The sequence below is a fragment of the Propithecus coquereli genome, unplaced genomic scaffold (genome assembly GCF_000956105.1).
Source record: "Propithecus coquereli isolate 6110/MARCELLA unplaced genomic scaffold, Pcoq_1.0 Scaffold574, whole genome shotgun sequence".
Lineage (NCBI taxonomy): Eukaryota > Metazoa > Chordata > Mammalia > Primates > Indriidae > Propithecus > Propithecus coquereli.
Window position 1 is genome coordinate 331096 of NW_012151663.1, and position 25652 is coordinate 356747.

The 25652-nt window shown below is 36.6% G+C and overlaps 1 protein-coding gene across 1 annotated transcript in view; it reads left to right on the forward strand.

Annotated features, from left to right (window-relative positions):
* Positions 1-432: 432 nt before the first annotated feature.
* Positions 433-25652, forward strand: part of ZFAND3 (zinc finger, AN1-type domain 3) — a 232361-nt gene continuing 207141 nt past the window's right edge. The window contains exon 1 of the mRNA XM_012658137.1: positions 433-468. Within this exon, the coding sequence (XP_012513591.1) occupies positions 441-468 (28 nt within the window). The 5' untranslated portion in view covers positions 433-440. The remainder of the gene's footprint in view (positions 469-25652) is intronic.

The following is a 25652-nucleotide window of genomic DNA, read 5'->3' on the forward strand; positions in this document are numbered from 1 at the left end:
CATGAGGAGAAAGTTTTACTCCTTTACAAACAACATTTTCATTGTTTATAGTGATAACTTTGTGGTGTATATTCCAGTGTGAACAGAGGGAATGTGGTAATCATATGGGATAAATTGACTCCTGTGCCATCTTCTGGGCATATTATGATATTTATGAACTTGTTGCTACCTGAGCTGCTAACCACAATAAATAAAGCATTGGCTAACTCATAGGTTTTTTAAAAAAGTGTTTTTATTTTTGTTGTTTTTATTTTGGGGATGGGGGGCTTGGGTAGTTAGCTAGGGACTTGTTATTAATTTATTAGTTTCTTAGTTCAGTTGCCTGGCCAAGAAATTCTTTGCCTACATTTTAGACATCTTATGTTTTGATTAGAGTGATACAGAATTTTTAGCTCTTCTTTCTTTCTTTTCTTTTTTTTTGCCCCAGGTCCAGCAAGACTATGAATCTCTGTTCCAAATGCTTTGCTGGTAAGTGCAGAAAAAGGGTTTTTTATTTATTTTCATTTTTCTTCTTTTGATTGTTTTGAAGACTATCTAAATCATTTGACCCTGCTTTGGACCTATGCATGGGGTTTTGTTTTCTTAGCTTGTGTGTAAAAACAGTTTCTCTTCACCAAGGTGTTTCATATATGTGCATAGGACTGTATACAGTCTTCCATGAGTGAAACCTATCTCGTGCACTTGCACCAAACTTTCCTTGATTTACTGTTGTTGGTGTGCAGTGGAATTGTAAAACATGTTTTCAGTCAGGCAGTTTATATTCATTGCTCATCTTGACTTGAATGATTAATGGTGAATGTTTCTTTATCAATGAGAATATAACAGAAAGCATATTTAAATGTGGGAGTAGAGAATCATGCTGAGTTAGCCCCCTTCTAATCAAATTCCTTATTGAAATCACCTTGGGTAAGTCACTTAATCTCTTTGGACCTTAGGTTCATCATTTGTAAAAGGAAGAATTTGGGTTTGATGTTTGCCAAGGGCCTTTTCTAGCCCCAAAATGCTGATTGGTCAACTTCTTGAATTATGACTCCTTCATGAAGTTCAAACTGTTAGGTCTTTTTTTTTTTATTATTATTATTATTATTAAAGAACTTTATGGCCAGGCAGCTGTAATCCTAGCACTCTGGGAGACTGAGGCGGGAGGATCACTTGAGGCCAAGAGTTCCAGCCCAGCCTCCTGAGCAAGACTGAGGCCCTGTCTCCACAAAAAAGAGAAAGATTAGCTGGGTGTGGTGGCGCATGCCTGTAGTCCCAGCTACTCTGGAGGCTGAGGCAGGAGAGTCGCTTGAGCCCAGGAGTTTGAGGTTGCTGTGAGCTGTGATGACGCCACTATACTCTAACCAGGGAGATGGAGCAAGACTCTGTCTTCCCGCCCCCCCCAAAAAACCCTTTATATCTAGTGATGTTATATATAAAATAAGTAAGTCTTTACTAATTAGAATTTGTTTAATTGTCTTTATACATTCTGTCAAAGCTGGACATTAGTTAAAGTGGTAAAGACAGACTTTAGTCAGTAATATACTGTTGTAAAAGGGAGAGAATCCAGCATGAATTGACGTCAACTTCAATTTGCACAGAGGTGACTAGGAGTTTTAGAGGGAGGAGGAAGGGGCCTACTGCAGTGTGAACAGGGGCTCAGTATAGCCAGAGAAGTGAAAAATTACAAAGAGTATGCTGATTAGGTCAGCTATGTCCATTAGCTAGATCTGAGACAGGGAAATAGAGACCCCATTCTTCCTGATGATTTCATTTTAAAGGAATGGCTTTCCGGCCCTTGGGAAAGACAATCCCAAGTTGCGGGAGGTAGGACAGGGGAAAGGATTCACTATTACAAACCCTTTTTAGTAAAAGCTCTAAGTGGTTGGTCAGGGCCTATCTTCAGGTGTTGGCTAGAGCAAACTGTAAATTCTTTGGTAGGCGTGGGCTTTAAGAGGCTAAGGCTTTGATTAGGGGTGACTAGGATCATTCTAGGGACGTTGCCTTGAGCTGTTAGAAACTGTGTTGGGCTCAGAGGAACCTGACTAGAGTTTTATCAAAGATTTTTTTGTTGATTTTCTTCTTCTATTCATTATGTTCTTTGGACAAGGAAATGATCATCATGGTATATAAGCTTTAGACCTTTATATTCATGTCTAAGCTAGGAGGAAAGGAATTGGGACAGTTGGGGAAGCTGGCAGCTTGTGTCTGTTTAAAGTGTAGAAATTGTCAAATAGTTTAGGTTTTTAAAGGAAAGAAATATTGGTGTGTTCCCCCCTCCATTTTTAATGATATTTGTTCTGTGTTAAAGGACCGTATTCTGCTTCTCTTACTTTGCATATGTTCTGTTACAGATATGAAGAAATACTTCCTTACCGATGAGCAATTAACTTTATAGTAAAGGTGAAAGTGGCAGAGAGACAAAATATATACAAGTTGAGAATCCTAAATCTGAAAATTCAAAATGCTCCAAAATGCAAATGTTCTAAAATCCAGACAGATCAGAAATCCAAAACATTTCTGGTTCCAAGCATTTTTTATAAGGGATACTCAACTTGTATTAGATTGTGTATCTGTCTCCTTGCAGAGATCCCCCTTGTAATTTGGTAAAACATAGCTTTGGGAGAAGGTCAGAAACCTTTCAGTAAGGTGGCTCGCATCAAATACTCATGAAGAACTCTCTCATGTCCCTAAATGAAAATAAAGTTTAAAAGATTACCTTTGACATCAAAGTTTAGCCATGATCTTTGTGTTTCTTTGGATTAGTTACAGTTTTACTTTCTATGGTGGTAATTGTTTATTTCTGGTGATCTGTGCCTGTTTACTTTTTATACAGCTTTGCTACTTTTGCCTTTAAAGATATTAAGAGGATATTTTCAAGTTCGTGAAGAAAATATTCTTTCCTCTTTATCTTTACCCTCACAGTCCTGCTGTCCCTAGTAGCAGTTGCCTGGAATGAGTAGTAACATTCTGCTTGCTGAAGCTGAATTTTGTGTTCTTTTTGAAATTCAAAACAAAAGAGGTCATTGAACTTTAAAAATGCATTTGTGAGTGTCATATCAGTATGAAGGTAGGGCAAGTATAGGGAATGCATTATTGGAGGAGAGGCCTGAGTTGTACAAGACAACGTGAAGATTACTTTGGCCAACGTCACTGTGATTTTTAGATACTCTTTTTTAAAGTACGTTATAAAATGTACAATGTACTTTAAAAGATGGAAAATAACTTTAAAAATAGTTATTGTGTATCACTAGGTTAAAAAGAATTTTCAGGATTCTTTTTCAAAATAAATGTATGGTGTGAAAAAATGAATTTGTTGTAACTTATTTATATAAAATTGACTGAAATGAGAAAAAAACATGTTTAAAATCTTGTTGAGATAGTAGGTTGTAGGTGCTGGTTAAATGTTAACTTCGATAACTTTTGCTGCTGATGAAATATTCTGCTAAATGGTAGCGCATGCCCCTCCTCCCCCACAACCATCATCACTTCAGATATTCCCCCCCCCCTTTTTTAAATAAAAGATTCCTGGGCTGTTTCAGTGTAGAGGGAGTGAGTAAGAAGGGAAGGGAAATGAGTATATGAAGAGTGAGAGTTACTAAAAAACCATCGAAATGTTAGTTACTGGTAAATTATATACCAAATAATAGTGTTTTTCTATATTGTTAGAATGAGAAATGTCTGTGTCAGACCCTTGCATGTATGTAGAAGAGGGCCCAACCTGGCTAGATTTGCTAGCAACAGTCCCCAATCTTTTTGGCACCAGGGACCAGTTTCATGGAAGACAATTTTTCCATGGATGGGGGCAGGTAGGCGGGTACGGAGCTCAGGCAGTGATACTAACCATGGAGAGTGTCTGTATAGATGAAGCTTCCTGCTGTGAGGCCCGTGGTTCCTATGCTTTTTCCAGGGCTGGGTGAGGTCCCTAACAGGCCATGGATTGGTAGCTGGGAGTTGGGAACCACAGGGCTAGAGGCATTAAAGCTCAACCAAAATTCCTCTCTTTGAAATGGGAGAGTATTGGTTTTATTTTATATTTTTTGACAACTCTCTTATCTTGTATCCTTGTTTGGCCTCTGTTACCTTTAAAGGCTGGACTCATTTAAGGGCCTTTAGTATTTTCTTCATAATTGTGTAGTATTACCTAAAGATCTTTTATCATTCAAGATTTTTTATGCCAGCCAGGATCACTAGAACACTTAAAGGAGGAGCACCAGGTAGTATTTGACTCAAGTATTAGGATTTGAGGTAGAATGAACTTAATGCTCATCTGGATTTTCTTTATCTGAGGTTATTATTTAGTTGTTAAAAAAAAACAGGCAAGAGTTAATTTTACCAGGTTATATTTTCTCCATTCCTGTAAAAATTTCCTATTTGCTATTTTTATATCTTCCCCATTGATCCTCATTTCACATGTTCTGTATGTTCCTTCCTCACATCATAACTCTGTATCTTGGTTTGGAAATGCGGATATATCTCTCTCAAGTCTAAGACTATTCTGTGAGCAGAAGCCTGTAACTGCTGAAGTTGGGTAAGAATTCTCCCACTTTTTAGTTGATATATTATTCTTCCCAGTCAAGAGCGTTGTTTTTTATTATCACTAAAGAAAGGATTTGCTTAACAAATTTGCAGTTTATTTGAAGTTATGGAAGGGATGGCATGTAAGCACCCTTGAACATGTGTTATCAATTGATCTTGCCACACATCTTTCCAGTTATTAAAGCCAGTCTGAGGATCTTTTTTGGCCTAATTTTGGCTTTTCTATCCCCTTGATAATATTATTTATACCTGTCATACTACCCTTCTCTTTCATTAAACATTTTTATATTGTTTTGTGTATGACTTTACTAAAAGAATCAGTAGATGTCTGCAATGGAAAGCAACAAAATTTCATGACATGTTACTTATTATGACAAATAAACATTTATTGGTTGAAACACTACCTTCCTAATGCAGTTTTTCAAACTATGGGTGTTGTTACTCATTAGTGGGTAGAGAATTTAATGGGTCATGGTCACCATTTAAAAAAATTGAGTAGAATAAAAAATATCAGTACATTGCAAATAGTAAGGTTACTATTTCGTGAAACCTTTATTTGAGTTACATATGTAAATGAAAATGTGTAATGAGTTGTGATATAAATCATGTATATATTACTGTGGAGTATGATTTAAAAGTTTGTCTCTTTGTATTTGTGTATGCAAATTTAGAAAAAAAATTGGAAACCAATGTATTGCTGAAGTATGGCTTTGGAAAATCTTAGAATCTCATTTTGTTTGTAAAATAGGGGATGTTTACTTTCTGTCTTCAGTCAAGGGGTTAACCACTTGATTTCTTGTGATCTTTGTCAGTTCCAAGCTGTAGACTAGTTTGGATTCGTGATTTTCGGTGTGAAAGCATAAACTTAACCTGATAGCCTATTACTATGTTAAAATACATACAAAAAGTTAAGTGTAGCATTTAATGAGCAGTCCTGCCTCTTACAGAGTAGAAATGATACTCCTGTGGTATTGCTTTCTGAGTACAAACCCGATTTGAAGCCCAGCTATCATTATGGCGGCACTCATCACAGAATGATTTTGCTGACCTCCTAAATAAAAGTACAGATGGCAGAAACACCAAAGAGGATGATCACAAGTGGGGACTGAATTAACTCCTCCAGTTGTGGCATCATCTCCATCACCCACAAACCTTGGAAATGTTAGCTTTGGAGAACAGGAGTATGGTAGCTAGGAAGTAGCTATAATCTATAGATCATTTTATGAGGCAGTAAGCCAGAAGGTATACTGGAAAGGATGGAAGATTCTTTGAGTAGCACTGATAGCAGATGCTTATCAGGAGGCAGACTTAATATATGCTTAGTATACAAAGTACCAGTTGCTCCTGTGGACTTTTACACATCTGTGTGTATTTTTAATAATTTTTAGTAGTGTCTTTTAAAAACTAATAGGTGTATCATTTATACACTGAGACAAAAGTACTTCATTGAAAAATCAAAGTAGGTGATTTCATTAAACTGTAGGCATGATTTATTTAAACATACTGTTCCATTTAAGACTAACTTTTAAGAAACTTGCTATTCCATGATTCACATAAAATTGGATAAATAAAGGAGTACAAGAAGTACACAGTACTTCACAGTACAAGAAGCTTTCTTTTTCTTTTCTTCCCTTTTACAGCGTAGTTCCTTTAAAAAGGAATTCTTTTAATGCTTTATCGTGTTGATTTATAGAAAAAGGGTAAAACTAGAAGAACTAAAGTGTAAGAGATTTCTTGTTCAGTTGAAGATTAATTAAAAATCTAGGTAAACCATCTCCTAGGTTGTAAAGTAATAGTGAAGTTATTTCATTTTCTGAAAATTTGTTTCAATGTAACTTTTCAAATGTATATATTTCTTAGTGAAAGATAGTTAAACAAACTTACCTTTGTTTTGTGGTTAGTTGTGCCTTATACCTCATTATTAGTGAAGTACACTGCCATAATTATGTGTCATAAGGAAGCATATTCTGTTATGACTCTAGAGCCAACTGTATACTTATTTTTGTAGATAATCTGTTTTTAGGTACCTATTCAAATGAGCATTGGTGACATGGGGTTCTGATATTTAACTTTGGAGAAAATATTAAGTTATGATTCATATATTTCTGCTGCTAATGTCTGTCAGATGGACCAGAACTATTAATTCTGTATAGCCATTTCAGTTTCACTTGTTATTTCTTAATATTGTTGTTTAGTTACTGTTTTAAATTCAAAATGGACTTTGGGGAGGGCATAAGGGATGAAATAGTATTAAAGCAAGGTTTCATTTTCCTCGATGCTGCCATACTTTGTATACAGTCGGAAAATTACCAAACTTGTTCACTGCTGTCAAATTTTCTGTCTAAATCCCAAGTGATTATTGAATAACAGATTTCCATAATTTATGCTCTTAACATGTTATTAGTTTGGGATTTTTCTTTTTTCTTTTTAAAAATAGGGACATGAACTAAAGACTGATCGAGAAGACAAGACTACAAAGCAGTATGTTAGTATCATGTTTTTAATTAGGCTACGTATAATATATATGTACATAGTTGCATGGGACAAAGCTGGAAGATGATACATGAAAAAATTAATTTTGGTAATCTCAGGGTAGGAGCAGTTGGAGAGATTTAAATTTTAATTTTGTTTGCCTATATTTTCAGATTTAAGTATTATTAATGTAATTGCACAAATTATACATTTTTTAAAAAGTAAAGTATATTTACACACTCCAGAAGTGGTTAGTTTCTTTCTGGAATGAGCAAAATCAAATTAGCTGTAGCTTATGGCATAGGGCACCTAAATGTTGACATTCAAGGTAAGTGATACAACAATGCTGGGCACAGGGTGAAATGATAGATAAACCAAAATGCTAACATTTTTCTTCAGAGTAACTTGAGTTTCATGGTAATTTCCAGAAGAGGATAACAAATTCCCATTTCACTGCAAGTAAGTTAAAACATTTCCTTACGAATTTGCAATTTAGTGCTTAGGATTACACACTAATTTCTTTTCTGCTTCCATTTCCTGTTGGAAGGCCAGAGTAGAAGTAGTCTGATTCCAGTCACTTTTGAAAGGGAAGAATGGTAGGTTACAGCTGAATTTTTAGGATCTACAGTAAGAGGGACACAGTGAGTCTGAAAAATTGAATCTCTTCCTGTTATGCATGTTTCCTTTTAGAAATTGCAGGAAGCCTACAGAAATAGTATAAAAACAAATACTCCTATGAATGAGATTTTAGCAGGATAGTGGAATCTGTAAGCGTGTCATACCTTGATTTTCCATATCACCTTTTCCCAAAAGAAAGGCAACTGCTCCTCTTAAGATGAAGTGTTTGAGTAAGGTATTTCTGTTTTTGCAGTTCTGTTAACTTGATTACTGTTGTATATACTCTTTGATTTCTTTAAAGCTGAAAGCCCAAGAAAGATTTCTCAGGTGTAACACACACATTGGTCATGTGTTTGTTACAAGGAGACAGTTCAACTGATCAGGCTCTCCTTAACCATTACGTGTGCTTGTTGGTGGATATCTGTCTGGCAGATGGGTGTCTGAAATTCAGAATATTATATACACACCCACCTGGAAGTAATTAATGTTTTGCCTTTTTCTTTACAACATTAAAAAGGGCACCACCATCTCAAAGATAAAGTCTCCTTTTACCCCAATCATTATCTTCCCACCCCACAGAAACCACTGTCCTTCTTATCCTTGTATTTATGCTCTTTATTATGAATGGGTATTTATATAAATACTGTATATGATACTATTTTAAAAAATATGTAAGCAGTGTGTTGCACTAGTCAATCTACAACTGGTATTCTTTTAAATAATGCTTTTAGAAACTAATGTTGACACCTCATTCTAGTTCATTTTAACTGTAATATTCCATTATAATTAATGTCCAGTCTTAGTTTATGCTTTTTGTGCCAGTGAAAATATTAATAGCATCTCTTTGTACTCCTTGAAGTGTCTCAGTTTGCTTGGTAAATTAATTGGTCACCCTCATTATATTATAATATGCCCCAATTTATTTATCTAATCCCCATTAATGTACATGTAAGTTGTTTTCTTTTTTTCGGTTACTCTGTATTTTATTTTATTTTATTTTATGATTTTATTTTATTTCAGAGTATTACGGGGAAGTTGTTTTCAACTACTGTTTTTATACCACAGTTGCAATATTCTCTATTTTTTTTAATGCTTGTTTGAATATGTTAAAGACTATTTTTGTATTAGAAACCCTGTTCTTTGTGGTGTAGCTTCCTTACTCAAATGAAAACAAGACTGGGCAGCAGGGCCTTAACTGGTTAGCAGTGCTGGACAGTGGCAGCCCTTCCTGATCTCTTATTCTATAGCAGTTTAATGTCTTAGTAATAAGCATTCTTAAGTTGTATGGGTAATTATTATACTAGTCAAGATAAATGAAGCAGTGTGTTGATGATATTATGGAAATTATGTCAAAAATAATTTTTGCATTTCTAATAGGAAACAAAATGCTCAGTGCTGTAAGTAGGAGAAAGGTAGCTTCTTTTTGGCCTTAAGTGGAAAAATTGTGACCATGTGTCAGAGTATTATAGGCAAAGTGAAAAAAATTTGGTAGTTACCGAGTCTTTTAATATAATTTTGTCTATCACTTGGCTTTATTTCTGCCCACGTGTTGGTCTAAAGCCGTGATTTCCATAGTGGTGCACTGGATTGTCCATTGTGGCATAGAGAAAATGTTAGAATTTCTACTTACGTTGACTTTTATCCTTTAAATATTATCATTGATTTTTATAATGTACATAATCTTATTGGTATCTATATTAGTTTCCTAGGGTTTCCATAACATACTGCCACATGCTTGGTGGCTTAAAATAACAAAAGTTTATATCCCTGACAGAGGCCACAAGTCTGAAGTCAAGGTATTGGCAGGGTTGGTTTCTTCTAGAGCCTCTGAGGGAATTCATTCCATGCTTTGCTTTTTTTCTCTTTTGCTAGCTGTCCTTGGCATTCCTTGGCTTACAGACACATCATTGCAGTCTCTGCCTTGATCTTCACATGGCCTTCTCCCCTGTTTGTCTCTGTCTTTTCCTCTTCTGTCTCCTCTAAGGACAAGTGTCATTGGATTCAGGGCCCACTGTTATCCAGGTTTATCCCATCTAGAAATTCTTAATTATGTCTTCAAAATCTTTTTTCCAAATATGATCACATTCCCAGGTTCTGGGTGGACATATTTTGGGAGGTGAGGGCAGGGACAAGGTACATCATTTAATACGTTGCAGAAATACATAACTACTGTAAAAACAGACAAGTAAGAAGTATGTGCTCAAATCTCGTACTGATGGTACACCTCTATCAAAGAATCTTGGAGACCCCTAGTTCTGAGAACTAGGGCTTGAACATGGTTGTCTTCTTTTCATATAATTAGACAATGTTCTATGACATGAAAAGCAGTCTGAGTTACATGGTAATACTTCCTATGCTTCATATTCTCAGTATACTAATGCAAACTACCATATCAGAATGATCAGGCTTAGGTTTATGGGCTCCCTTTTAGGCTTGGCAGGAATATGGATAACTATCAGATAGACTCAGGAAAGTACCACGAGACTTTTTGGTGCTTCAGTGGCCTTAATTCTTGTTCTGGCTGTTTCCTTTGTGCACAAATTAGAAGATCATGATGAGGTTTCTTTTTGGCACTTTTCCCGGATATAAGCCCCTTGTACTTAATTCTTAGCCCCTAGTAGGGATGGTGTATAAACAGGACATTATTTTGGGACCATTAATGTATGACTAAAATATGATGTTTCATGCTATAAAATTTTATATCATTTAAAAGCCCTAGTACTTAGTTGGCTCTTAGAGTGTAAAGTAGATCTAACTGTATGTTAACAATCTTCACTATTATCAAAGATTTGTTTTAAATTTATTAATTTACTTTTAGATTAAATATTGTATATAAAGAAGAAAAACTACCTTAAGACATTTGGTTTAGAGGAAAAAATGGCACATAATCTTACATGGCGAATGCCAAAAGAAGGATACTTCGAAGTAGAATAAGAATTATTTGTGAAAAAAAGATGGCGGAAGACTATGGACAATTATATCTGTTTTTAAAAAGGTAGTAAGTAATTGCAATAATAACCAAGATTGCTGCAGCCCTTTCACGCAATATTATCTCATTTGATCCTTATAATGTTGGTGATTTTATATCACTGTTTTACAGATAAGGAAACTGTGGCTCAAATGGATTATTTAGTCATGTTCCCAAGATTAAATTTTAAGGTGAAGAACTGGGATTTGATCTTAGGTGTTTAGACTCTGATCCTAATCTTTTCCACTGTTCGATGTTGTTAGGAGTGAAGGTAGTAGATTTAGATGGGATTGTACTCTAAAAATCAGACTAAGTAGATTTAGTTGGGATTGTACTTTGAGAATATAACAGTAATATTGTTTTGCATTTGTGTGTAGGTTAGGAGTATATGCTTTTCCTGTGCTCTTTTCTTTTAGTTTAGTTGCAGTTTGTCTGTAGATCTCCAATGAAAATCAGAGAAACAGTGCTGAAAGCTTCACACAGCAGCTAATTTAGGAAAAGGTGTGCATGCGTGGTGGGGGGAGTGTTTTTTATTTAACGCATTTTCTATTTTGGTGGTGAGGTCTTCATTTCTTAACATCGTTCTTATTCTTGTTCATATAACTTTTAGCTCATTAACCTTGCTCTCTGTACTGCGTAGAGAAGCACCACTTCTAATTTAGTCTCCTGTGTTTAGCTTCTCAGAAGATTTTTTAAAAAAATGTTTGGAAGTGTGATTTAATTGTATGTAAGGCTGTTTGCACATTGTCAGTGTGAAGGCAAAGATGAGTTTCATATTTAGACAGTGCAACCTGCAGATTTCATTTGTTAAACCTTCTTGTTGGTATTCCCACTCTCATACATGTGTGCATAATAGTGTGGAAAAAACTCTTGTTTTGTTGTATCCATATTTAGCAGTTTGGTTGAGTTATGGAAAAGCCTGTCCTCTGCTTTGTGTATTTGCTCATTTGGAAACCTTGCATAGTTTATGAAGACAGTAGTGATTTGTTCCCTAGCCTCCTTGTGGATTTTGTACCATGTTACAACCTAATTCCACCACCCTGTCCCATACTCCTAAGCTGTTAATTTGTACATTTTGATTCAGTTTGTTTTATCTTGTGTTTTTGTAATCCAAACTGAATGTAACGAGCTGTGTGCTTTGGGGACCTGGCTTTGCCTTGCCAATTAGAACAAAGTGGTTACTGAGTAAGAGTATGTTTTAAATAAAACATGACACCTCTGAGTGGTATTGACATTCATGTGGGAATAAAAGAGATGATTTTAACTCTTTGACTCACAAAGAAGATCCATTTCTAAAGATCAGCACTTTTTGGGGGGAAAGAAGGGCAAAAGGTTTACCTACATAAAATATGGTTTTTAAAATTTCCTCATGTGACTAAATAAATTTAAAAGTTTGTACTGTCAAATCCACTTTTTTCTTCATGATCATTTGAGAGTTGTGTTAGCAAAATTCTCTAGATTCCTGAGTGTTTAACCAATGGCTGCTGCAGTTTCTCAATTTTGAACTTGTCCATGTTTAGCAAGGTGAAGGTATATAAAACCAATAACTATGTTAGCCTTTTTTTATTTTTTTAATATAGGAAGCCAAGTTTTCAGGGAGTAGAGACACCCCCTCCCCCAAGATAGTTGAAAATTTGAAAGATGAACGTCAGGTTTTGCAATCTTGTATGGATGTTATTTTCAGGTAATAATGGAATTTTAAGTCATCAATGACTTAAAGACATCAAAGACTATTTGAAAGTTTAGTGGCACTGTCATCAAACGTTAAAAGCACAGATGTTTTGAATAGTAGACCTTCATAGGTTACTAGTTTACTAATTCACTCCATAGAGAGACCTTCATCAGTTGGTTCTGGTTTTGTATTTGCATTTACCTTAAAAATAATAGATTTCTGTTGTTAGCTGATACATCAGATAAACTCTAGAATTCAACATTGGCATAAGGAAAGCTTGAAGTTGCTTGTGTTTTTCTATTTCCCATAGGACTTATTTTGAAGAAAAAAATAGGATTGTATCAAAAACTCTGAAATAAAGACATCAGGGGGAAAATTAAACATATAAAGACTTGGTGATATGTTTAGACAACATTTTAGCATTTATTAACAAGAGGGAACAAGAGGAATACATTTCTGTAGAATAGTTCAATTTAGAAGTATGTAGGAGTACCCCTGTTGGAAAAAAAAATGTTTCTGCAAAAAATGAGCTCTATACAAGAGGAGGCTAGTTAATTGGATTAAATTAAACTAAACATACATTTCTAACACTGTCCTATGAAAGTCTTGCAACCCCTACTGATGGCTTGAAGAGATAATTGTCATAACTATTGTTAAATGCCCTATACTTCATTTCTGAAGATTAACACCCATCTGGGTAGCACTTTAAATTGTCCAGTTTTCTCAATGAAGGTATTAAGGCTTAAATCTGTTACCATCTTCTTTCAGTACTGTTATAACCTGTTGCTAAGCTGACAGACCAGTACAAATGATTTTTTTAAAAAAATAATCAACATTATTGAATTCGCCGGCTTTATATAAAGTGACAATGGTGTTTTCTTTGACCCATATGGTTTAGGATCCAGGAACTGTTAATTTCCATGTCTAAAGCACAAATTAATGTCAAAAAGTCTTTCTCCCACCCCCGATTCCCCCAGTAGCTGGATGCTGTGGAATCCACCTGTAGTCCCAGCTACTCTGGAGTTTGGGGGCGGGAGGAGAGAATTGCTTGAACCCAGGAGTTTGAGGCTGCAGAGAGTTATGATTGCACCTGCTTGTAAATAGCCACAGCACCCCAGCCAAGGTTACGGAGCAGAGAACCTGGATCTAAGAAAAAAAAAAATTCTTTTAGCGCAGATCCTAGACTTCTTCTAATGACAACGGAGAGCTGGATTGTTCATTTCTCCTATGCCCATTCAGTTACTCAGTGTACATCATAAGTGTTCTGTATGTAATGCTGTTTTTGTTTTAGGAAGTCTACAAGTGTGAGTATCATTGATCAGGTGATACTAGGAAATGGCGACCATAGAATAGTTGAGTGGGAAGAATCTTAAAGACTTTCCTTTCTAAAACACTGGTGCTCATTCCAAATGTCTACTGAATTAATGAGTTTCAAAGTGAACTAAGGTGGTGAGGGTAAAGTGGGTTATTTTTTCATCTTTTATTTGTATATTTCTCCTTTCCATGTTGCCATACTATGTTAGTAATCTTGAAGATGAGACCTAGGACCTGCATCCCTGCCTTAGGCCAGCGGTTGGGGGGTGGGGCAGGGGAGTATCCTTTGTTCTTTGTGCTACTGGACATGGCTCAACAGAACTGTCCCATGGAGGTCCTGGGGGCAGAGGTCACAGAGGTGAAGGTCAAGGGATTGTCTTCAGGGGAGAATCATCAGTTCACTTTGAACAATAATAGGCTAGAACTGAAAACCCTCACTTCCAAAGCTCTGTATTTCTGCTTATGATTAGGATGATGGCATTTTATTTTATTTTATCTAATGCTTTTATTGTTTTAACACAGATATACTATTGCCAGGTAATCTCTGATTTCCAAAACATGGACCAAGAATTGCAACTTAACTAAAAATCTTAAATATATGAAACTGAAGTTAGTTTTACTAAAATTAGATATTTTCCCTCATGGAAAAAAGAAAATCAGAAAATACCACATGATTTTAAGAAAACCACTGGTTTCCCTCGTGGTAAACTACAAGTCCTGGTTTTCCTGTACTCCAGGTTTAATTCACTGTAACAGGATAGAATATACATGGACATTCTGGAAACTTGCATGTAAGATGATGGTATTTTAGACAGGAGTTTCCATTCTCCTCATTTGCTGACAATCATCTTTCCTTCTCCTCAAACCACTTGTCCTTGTTTTTCTAATGTGGCCTTAGGGACAAGTGCCGAGCTTTCAATAGCACCTCTGTCAAGTAGCCTGTTTGTAAAATGTCACAAATCAGATAAAATTCTTTCCTTAAAATCCTTAAAAGTCTCTGCAGGAGGAGGAGCCTAAAAAAAGGGAAGAGAAAAAACTTTGTGTGCTTCCCCCAGACCAAAATTTGTCTTCATTGGAAGGAAAGTCAAAAGCAGTAAATCCATTTTTCTATTGTGATGAATTGAGGTCTTGTGTTTTGACCTACAGTGTATATCACATGGACACGATAGCTTGGGTAGCAGTTTGAGAACTTAGATAATGACAGTGCTGAATATTTAATATTTTGTCTTTTTGGGTGTGGGGGAAGCTGTATAGTATCTAGAAAAATAGCAAGTAGAAGCAGATAATTTTGGACAATGGGAAATTTTGCTTTGGAGCATCATTGACATAGTCTTAGTTATCAGTGGTAATTGCTTATTTTTGGACACACCAAATGGTAACCTTTATAAAACAAAAATGAAGTCTTGTCTAAAACACTGTTTTATATAGTTGTCATATAAAATATCTGACTTTGTTTTAAGCCACTTTTTCTGTTTTTGATGTTGATATTCTGAGCTTAGAAAAAGCACAGTGTGGGGGGTAAGGGGGAAACTTCCCCTTTCCCTGAAAGTTCCCTGAAAGATCAACTCACAATTAAGGCAGATTAATAAGAGAAAGAGGTTTATTTACTATTATATTTTTGGGTGAACACTCTGCTTTGTTTAGTGCTGCGGTTCCCAACCCCCAATCTGGCCTGTTAGAGACCAGTACCTGCCCCCCTACCACCGAAATAGTAGGAAGGAGGGGCACACAGTAGGAGGTAAGCTGTATTTACAGCTGCTCCCCATCACTCACATCACTTCCTGAGCTCTGCTTCCCCCTCCCTGACCGGACCCCCTGTCCATAGAAAAACTGTCTTCTGTGACAGGGGTCCCCAACCTATGGTGAGTTATATAATTATTTCACTATATATTATAATGTAATAATAATAGAAATAAAGTGCACAACAAATATAATGAGCTGGAATCATCCCGAAACCACCCCCCACCCCTCCCCAAATCCATGGAAAAATAGTCTTTCATGAAAATGGCCCCTGATGCCAAAAATTCTGGGGACCGCTGGTTAGTGGCTCCATTGAAAGGCTGCCTGGGACCTCATTGTGAATTTTAAATGGAAATAAATACAGGGCATTCAGTGTGGAGATTCAGAGCAAGAGAATAATGGGGAATGTAAAGTCAAACAGCAAGTTTGTTTTTTTAAACTGCAACCAGGGGAACATTTTCAAAGTATATTGTAAAGGTCAGATTTCTTGTATTTCCTACATGAGCTCTTGAGTGACTGAATGGAGCTATTTCACTTCTGATTTACTTACCAGGACTCAGGATTTTTTGAACATTTGACACTGTTAGCACTTTTATCTTTTGTGTGGCCCCACCCTTAAGATAGAAACAAAGACCCAGGCTGCGTTGACAGAAGCCTTTCCTTATAGACCTTGTTGCACAACTCAAAAGAGCAACAATTCAGAGAAGTAATTGTTGGGATTTTCCAAAAAACGTAAGTCGCCCCCTCCTCCCTTCCTTCATGCATATTATTAAGTTACCAAGTTACCCTTTCTTGATAGTTTAAAATTGTAATCTATTTTTTATTCTTTTGTGTTCTGATTGTGGTTGGGAGAGAGGGAATCATTAATTTTTCTTAACTAATATCTCTTGAATTCACCAGTGTTTTATTTTCTCACAGCATCATCAAGGAATTGGTTTTGATACTGTTTTGGAAACTAGCTTTAAAAAGTGTTTTGCTACCACATGGATGAACTTTGAGAATATCATGATAAGTGAAATAAGCCAGTCACAAAAGGACAAATACTGTATGATTCCACTTATATGAGGAACCTAGAGTAGTCAAATTCATAGGACAAACAGAGTGGTGGTTGTTAGGGGTGGGGGAATGGGAAGTAGTTGTTTAATAGATACAAAATTTCAGTGCGAAGTTGAAAAACCATCTGGAGATGCATGTGGTGGTAGTTTGCATAGCAAAATGAATGTAGTTAATGACACTGCGACAATACACTCTAAAATGGTTAAGATGATAAATTTTATGTTACATGTATTTTACCACAGTTATAAATAATGATTAAAATAGTGTTTGGGGGTAGAAGGGGAGGGGCAAAAACCTCCCTAACAGGTACAGTGAACACTATTGCAGTGATGGGCACACTTATACCCGGGACTCGAGCATTGCAAAAGCGATCCATGTAACAAAACCATTTGTACTCCCTTAATATTATGAAATTTAAGAAAAAAATTGTGTTTAATTTTGGATTTTGTGTACAATTTTGTTCTTCACATTTGCTAAAATCTTTATTTTAAAAATGCATTATTAGCAGGAGGGTAAGTGTGAATATGCCCTGTTTTATGACAGTATATGCTATGATAATAAATTAGTTGTCTTAGGTAGAGAGCGAAAAATAAAAATATTTCCAGAAATAAGCAAAAATGAGAATTAAAAACAAGTTTTAATGTTTTTCCTCCTCTTTTATGTACCTGTGTAGATGATGCCGTAATAGGTGCTGTATATAATTAAATCAATGAAGGTGTAGTGGCTTTGACTTTGGACAAACTACTTAACCTGCAGTATCAGTTTCCTCATTTGTCAAATGGGGGTCATTATACCTCCTTCACTGGGAGCAAAATTAGATAATGTAGATGAAATATCTTTTAAAACATTTTATTAAAGCACTACATGCGTGTAGTTTAATTTTTTAATTTTAATTTTTATATTTTTATTTTTTTGTAGAGATAAGGTCTTGCTGTGTTGCCCAGACTGGCCTTGAACTCCTGGCCTCAAGTAGTCCTCCTGCCTCAGCCTCCCAAAGTGCTGGGATTACAGGTGTGAGCCATCACTCCTGGCTGACATGAATATAGTTTAAAAAGTCAAAATATTACATGTCACCAAATGCCCTATCCCTTCCTGCTCCTTCCATTTGCCCCAGAAGCAGTGACTTTCAGTTCTTTCTACTGTTTCTTCTAAATTAATACTTCTTTGTATTTATGATTAATATACATACACTGCTGCCTTTTGATTTATCACTTATACACTTTTTTTTTTTTTTACACTTTTTGTTGTTACATATTGTGGGGATGAGGGTGAAATTCCCCCTTCACCCCAGAAGGTTCGCTGAAAGAGGAACTCACAATAAGTCAGGTTAATAAGAGAAAGGGATTCATTTACGATGCACTCTGGGAGAATCACAGACTGATTACCCAATATTCCAGTGGGGTCTAGAAATTTATATGCCCTCTTTTTAAGGGGCGGGGAGATGAAGAATATAGGTAATTCTGTTTAGCAGCAATAAATGGTTACTAGGGAGGATAAATAGGTATTTGGGAGAATGAATGGATGGGGGGAAGCAGATTGACTTATAAATGATTCTCTTTGGAAATTAAATAACCCTGAGAGATAGGTATTAATGTTGTATTTAAAATGATTTGGGCCAGTTCAGCTTGCATTCTTGATCTTCTTTCCTGCAATATATTGAGTTAACAGGGAAGAGAAGGAAGTCAATTGTTCTTTTTGCTGGGTCTGGTTTTAAGAAGAGGGAAAGCTCCTTCCAATACTTGTTGATCTCTAACGGACTTTAATTCAAAATATTCTTTATACTAAGGAGTCATTTGGGGGTGAAATTTCCTGAGCTTTTTCAATATAAAGCCTGTTCTTTCTTACACTAGCCTCTCTTATTCCCTTCAGCATATTTATAATGAATTTTTGGTTAAGTAATTCTTTGATATTTACATTTTTATGGGCATATAAATATTATGACTTACGGGACATTTTAGTACTATGGCATTTCCTTTTCTTATTTTTCCTCCCTGGGGATTTTCCAAAGATCTTTCTGTTACTTCTATTTTTATTCCATTGTGTTCAGAAACCATATTTTGTATGGTCTCAGTTCATGTATTGAGACTTGTTTTATGGCACAAAATATCTGTCTTGGAAAATATATTTTGTGCACTTGAAAAGAATGTGCATTTTGCTGTCGTTGGGTGATGTGTTCTTTAAATGTCAATTAGGTAAAGTTAGTTGATGTGTTACTCAAGTTACTATGTCTTTGTTGATTTTCTGCCTACTTGTTCTGTCAGTTATTGAGAGAGGGATCGTAAAATATCTGAGTACAATTGTGGATTTTTCTGTTTTTTCTTATGTTTCTATCATATTCTGCTTCGTGTGTTTTGAAGCTCTGAGTACATAAATGTTTAGGATTTTTACATCTTTATCTTAACTTGATCTCTTTATCATTATGAAATGACCATTTTCATTACAGGTGGTGTTATTTGCTGTGAAATCTACTTTGAGATTAATTTAGCCACGTTAGCTTTCTTTTGATTAATGTTAGCATGGTATATTTTTTTCTATTCTTTAGTTTAATCTGTTTGTTAAAGGTTTGGATCATATTTTTCGTGCTTCTTTATATGCTGTGTTGGTTTTGATTTGATATTAGATATTGTATTTTATCTTTTTGGGTGTTGTATATTTTTGTATTCCTAAAACACTTCCTGTGCTTTATTCTGGTATGCAGTTAAGTTACTTGGAAATAGTTTGATTTTGGGTGGTCTTGATTTTATGATTTATTTGTTAGGCAGCCCTTGAGCAGTACACAGCCTAGAGCTAATTATTCCACACTACTAGGGTAAGATTCTCCTGTGTACTCAAGCCAGTATCCCATGAATTAGACTTTCAACTCTACCTAGTGGGAACAGGCACTTTTCCTGGCCCTGTGTGAACACCAGGCATCTTTCCCTCTAATCCTTTCCAGTGGTTCTTAGCCTCAGGCTCCTTCCTCATACACTTTGCTCTTATTGGTACTGAGCTAAATATTCTAAGGGAGACCCTCTGCAGGTCTGCTTTTTCTTCCCAGTACTTTGTTCTGTAAATTCTAGCTGCTTTGGTCTCTATGGACTCTCAGCTCTGCCTCTTCAACTCCAGGAGTTTGCTGGTTTTGCCTGAATTCATCCACCTTACCAATATCGTGTTTCTAAGGGGGTCACCATCCTTTGTTTCTCATATCTAATACCTTGAAAACTGTTTCATATATTTTGCCAGTCTTTTCGTTGTTTAAGGAAGGAAGATAAATTTAGTCTTTCTTTTTGCTTCTTAGCTAGAAGTGGAAGTCCTCTAGATAATCTTTATAAAATTAGTAGGAAAGCTAAAAGATATACTGTTTAGTTTGAGAACTAGGAAATATCAAGTGAACCAAAGATTGGTTGCTTTTTAGGGACTTTCTTCTGTCCTGTCAGTTTACATGGGCTTTCTCTTTAGTGGTATGTATGCCATTCATTCCTGCTGTACTAGGCAGTAATAGATTGTATTTGGGCTTTCAAGGGAATGTAGCACCCCAGAATAGAAAGAGCTCAGTGCTGGATCATGAGAAGAGAACTGTGGGTAAATCAGAGGAATAAGTGTTTTGACTGTAAGTGCTGAAGTAATAAAAAGTTTTGTGACCCAAGAACTATTATAAGCCATTTAGGATCTTAAATAGGAAGTTTTAAATGATGTCAGTGCTTTGGTGTACTCCAAGGAGGCAATGTAGCTTAATGACTGAAAGCTTAAAACTCTGGAGTCAAATAGCCTCTGGGTTCATTTCCCTCTAGGCAAATTACCAGTTAGATTTGTGCAACAGATGTGATAAAGTCCCAAATCAAAGTGATATTCTGGAAATGAGAGGGGAGCAAGAGATGAATCTAAATTACATTCGGAAGAAATAATCCGTGGGTTCTGGATGGGATTTATATGTAGGAAAAGAAGAAGAAGTAAATGTGACTGTAAAGTTTTCAGCTGCTGAACAGAATAAAAAAATTGTGTGTGTGTGTGTGTGTGTGTTAGGAGGGGTGGTTTGGAGGGTGGGGGTAGGGTGTCGATGAATTTGGTTTTGGACTCAATTTGAGATAATTTCAGGAACTGCATATGCCCTGTAGGGTACTCAGAATTTGGGACTCTGTTAAGCGTCTGAAATCAATTTTGAAAAGTTGCCACATTAAAATGAAGTCCTCACACACAGCTAGGGTTCATTAAGTGTTTGAAAGACAAAATAAACCAATGGAGTTGAAGCTTGTTCTGCTTAGAGCAGTAGTTCTACAGCTCGAGCAGCACGTACCTGGAAGACCTTGTTAAAAAACATGTATTGCAGGGCCCTACTCGACAGAGTTTCTGATTTAGTAGGCATGAGCTGGGGCCAGGGCTGCAGTGATCTGGGGATCGCACTTTGAGAACCACCGGCTTTAGGGAGGTGGATATAGAGAGTTCAGATTCTTGGGAGAGGAAGAAGAAAATGAGACGAAGTGTCGGAGGTAGTAACCATCAGTCATGGTTGTCACTAGTGACATAGCTTCTGGAAAGAAGTTACTTTAGAATTTCAAGCTTTGGTAATTAAGTGGTATCAAGTGAGGTAGGTAAAAATGACCAAGTAATGGTTATCAGATTTGATGAATACTATTGTCATTTGTGACCTTAGAGAGCAGTGGTTATCTTTTTAGAGCCACAAACCTTTGAAAATTTGAGGAAAGCTGGGGATTCTCTGAGAATAATGTACAAATTTTCATTGTTTTGCACACTTTTTCTTTTCTTTTTCTTTTTTTTGAGACAGAGTCTCACTCTGTTGCCCTGGCTAGAGTGAGTGCCGTGGCGTCATCCTAGCTCACAGCAACCTCACACTCCTGGGCTTAAGCAATCCTTCTGCCTCAGCCTCCTGAGTAGCTGGGACTACAGGCATGCGCCACCATGCCCGGCTAATTTTTTCTATGTATTTTTAGTGTCTGATTAATTTCTTTCTATTTTTAGTAGAGACGGAGTCTCGCTCTTGCTCAGGCTGGTTTTGAACTCCTGAGCTCAAACAATCCACCCGCCTCGGCCTCCCAGAGAGCTAAGATTACAGGCGTGAGCCACCGCGCCCGGCCACACTTTTTCTTTTTTTAAGAGGGTCTCTTTCTGTCACCCAAGTTGGAGTGCAGTGGCTAGATTAATAGCTCACTGCAACCTTGACCTCCTGGGGTCACATGATCCTCCTGTCTCAGCCTCCTGAGTAGCTGGGATTATAGGCATGTGCTGCTGTGCTCAGCTTGTTTTGCACACACATTTTTAAGGGAATTAATGAATTTTATTGAGGCATTTGCATCTGAGGTCAAGAAATGTGCTTTAGGGTAGTCTCATTAAAAGTGATCATGTGGGCCGGGCGCGGTGGCTCACGCCTGTTATCCTAGCTCTCTGGGAGGCCAAGGCGGGCTGATTGTTTGAACTCAGGAGTTCAAAACCAGCCTGAGCAAGAGCGAGACCCCATCTCTACTAAAATTAGAAAGAAAATAGTTGGACAACTAAAAATATATAGAAAAAATTAGCTGGGCATGGTGGCGCATACCTGTAGTCCCAGCTACTCGGGAGGCTGAGGCAGGAGGATCACTTGAGCCCAGGAATTTGAGGTTGCTGTGAGCTAGGATGATGCCACCGCACTCTAGCCCAGGCAACACAGTGAGACTCTGTCTCAAAAACAAACAAACAAAAAAAAGAGTGATCATGTGGAAGCTAGACTTTAAGAGGGAAAAAGTAGGGAAGAAAGGAGTAATTATGGATATGAACAGACAATTCTTCAAGATTGTAAAGATTTTGAGGAGCGGACTGATGATTATGGAGTTTCCTTACCCAGGAGTCCTTAAAATAAGCCCATGGGAGTCTGCACATATCCCTGAATTCTTAGGGACACTATGAAAAAAAGTGTACTCATTTTAGGAAACTGAGATGATCCATGGCTTCCCTGACTTCTTTTCCTGGCCACTTGTTCCTTTGCTGCTGTTCAGCTCTGGTGTGATCAGAACTGTTGACTGTGTTTGGGATGATTCTGTCTTAAAGTCTTTTTGTCATGTGTTAAGCAAGTTTCCCCTCTTTCAGAAAACACAAATTATTTTTTCTAGAAGAACTAATCATTTTTCTATCACTTGCCAATTCTAGTGGAAACATTTTACCATATGTTGTGTCCTTGATCTAATCCTCTGGACTTGGCATCAATTTTTTTTTTTTCATTGAATTCTAGTTCTCCTTTTGCTCATTGTGTAACCTTGGACAAATGACTTAAATTTCTCTCTCATTTTGTACTTTTGCTTGGTGAGTATGGTGATACCTGCTTTACCAGGAGTTTGTAAGGGACAAATATTTTGGTAAGGCACTTAGTAAACTGTAAACATATACATGTGTAAGTTGTTTCTTATTAGGTGCCATGCAATAAAACATATTGGTAAACAGTGCTAGGGTGGTCTAGATTTGTTTTTTACTCAAGTAGAAAATTTGGCTATAGTATCTTGAAACTAGAAGCTGGTGTGGAAAAATTGTTGCACAGGTTTAAAAGTGAACGAACAGAATGAAAACAGATATGCCAGCTACTTTCTACCTAAGAAATGTGATAGACCGCTACCCATAGTTGTTTTCAAGGAGATGTGATCTACTCTAGGAAACTTGTCAGTGTTTTCATATGCTAGTTGCATGCAGACCTGGGCTGCATTGTAAGGAGAAGCAGCAAGACCCTAGTAAATATTCCTAGTGGAATAATTTATGCACATGCCTTTGGAGAAAACTCAGATGTGCTGTGTATGTGACACATGGGGTATTATGTTCTGTGATTTGTTTCACTGTATTTAGTCCAGAAATGTCATACACAAATCAAATAGGGAGACTGGAACAGATCAATGCAAGAGAAGACAAAGTTAAATTTTGATTTTTTTTCTTCTTTTCCTGGAGGAAGGAATTTATAATATCAGACTGTGGACAGAAAAAAGTATTCATAAAAAATTTTAAATGTTTTTCTTGATTCTGTAGTGGTATCTATTTCGATCAGTATAAAAATAGGATTTTAAAAAAATTACTCAGATCTACTCTAAATCATTATATGTAAATCAGATTATTTGTTATAATACCATACCACTATCATCATTCTAATTAGTAATCCTAGAAGCTACATGTTTGGCCTAAGATACTGAGCACTTGAATTGATTTTTACTTAGGAAAACAAAATTGAACTGCCGTGGTTCTAATAGTAAAGTTTGGGATGAATATAGAACAGCTTCTCTCCCACACTTAGATTTCTAAGGAGCCTTGCTTGGCTTTTCAGGACCCCCACATGGGCACATGTACCTTAAGTATACGTTACTTGTATTTTACAAAGGTAACTTTCCATAGCAGTAGATGTGAATTCTGGTAACGTTTCTCTACAAAGCTTGCTTCGTGCATTTTCTAGGCTTTAAGATGGCTGCGCCCCATTAATTGTATCTGTACAGGGAAGTCTGAACCTTAGCTGAAAGTATAAAAAATGGTGAAAGGTCTAAAGGAACCAAAATCCTGCTGCAGATTCTATCAACAACATCTTTCCTGTGGTTCAGTACTCATTTGTTGGCTTCAGTGAAAGTATAACTTGGTGAAGAACGAAAAGTCCTTGGGGAGTAGAAATGGAATAGTGAGTATACTGAGATGTGGTATTCTGAGTATCTCCCATTTTACTTTCAGAATTTTCTTAAAGGCAGGGCTTTATTTTTGTGCTGCAGTTCTAACCAACAAGATGCAACAGAGCCTAACACAAAACAGTGGTTCATAAATGAAGCTATAGTGTAGTTCTCGGACATTGATGTACAACAGAAAATGTTGTTTTGATGTTATCAGTCCAGTTTCTCCACAGTAGTTATGGTTTCCTACAAATGCACTTAGCCTGACTTAGTCAAAATAGACACATTAGCATTGGAATCATATAGGTAGCTCCATATCCAGGAATTCTGTCCTGCTGTTGTTGTGAACAGTGTTAAAAATGGATTTTTACTTTTGAAAAAACATTTAGTGCTTCAAGTTGTTAACATAACCATGTGTTTTTCTATTGGTTGCGGTGGTATTTCATCTGTATTGTTTCACCATTCAAATAAGGTCAGTCTGAATAATATGGATGCATATTGTGGGTAGAAATGGTAATGACTTCACATAAATTGTCAAATACATAAATAAAATAGTTAAATATTTAATAATTTGATGTGAACACTATTGGACCTTACTGAAAGGCCTTAGTGCTTGTGATCCTTGCTTCATAAAAACGAGCATTTTCTGGAGATGATTCCTGCTTATATCTGTGCTTTGAAAGTCTTTCCATTAAATTGGGGTAACTTTCATCTTCCAGATCCAGAATTAAATTAAGACTAAATAGTATCCCAAGAATGGAAAAACAAGCACCATATGTACTCACTGTCAAATTGGTTTTAACCGATCAACACTTAAGCGCACATATAGTAATAACATTCATTGAGTGTTGGGCAAATGGGAAGGGGGAGGGAGGTGGGTAGATTCACACCTAATGGGTGGGGTGCGCACCGTCTGGGGGATGGACATGCTTGAAGCTCTGACTAGGGTGGGGCAAAGGCAATATACGTAACCGAAACATTTGTACCCCCATAATATGCTGAAATAATAAAGAAAAAATAAAAATTAAAAAAAATCCCCCAAAGAAAAAGACTACATAGAGGCAAGTTCTTCAGGCTTCCAATTTAAACTTAACCTGTTTTCTTTTTGGGAACACTTACCACCTGGGCCTCTAAAACTTGAGAAGGGGTGCTATATGGAAGTAAATTGCATTTGTTTAGAAGATGATTTTCTTGAGTATATGCTATGTTTATTGCCTTACCATAAGCACTTTAGGCAGTAGGGAGCAGCATCAGTGATGACTGCCCGAGCATGACAACTTCCTTCCCTTTACAGAACTACTCACTCTCCATGAATTACATCCTCTTATCATGTATGCACTGTGCCGACAACGACCATCTCAGAATCTTGTAGGTACCTTCCCATGTGCATGGCTTCCCTTTATTTAGTTTAGAAATGGCAGCCGTATTTACTTACTTGATTCATCCTAAGTATAGAAACTTCTCCAATCAGAGTTTTTTTTACTGATCTTCAAGTTAAATGACGATCATCTTCCCTGAGAGTTCTTCCCCACTTCTTCTCCCGCCCCTTTAAAAAAATAAATAAATAAGGTTATGGCTAGTTTCTAGTTCTTAGGCTTCTGTCTTGCTTTGCCATCAATACTAAAAGCTTCTCCTGTGATGGTTTCCAGTCTGCTTCTGCATGTGAAAGCCTCCTTCCCTCCCTTTCTTTTTTTGA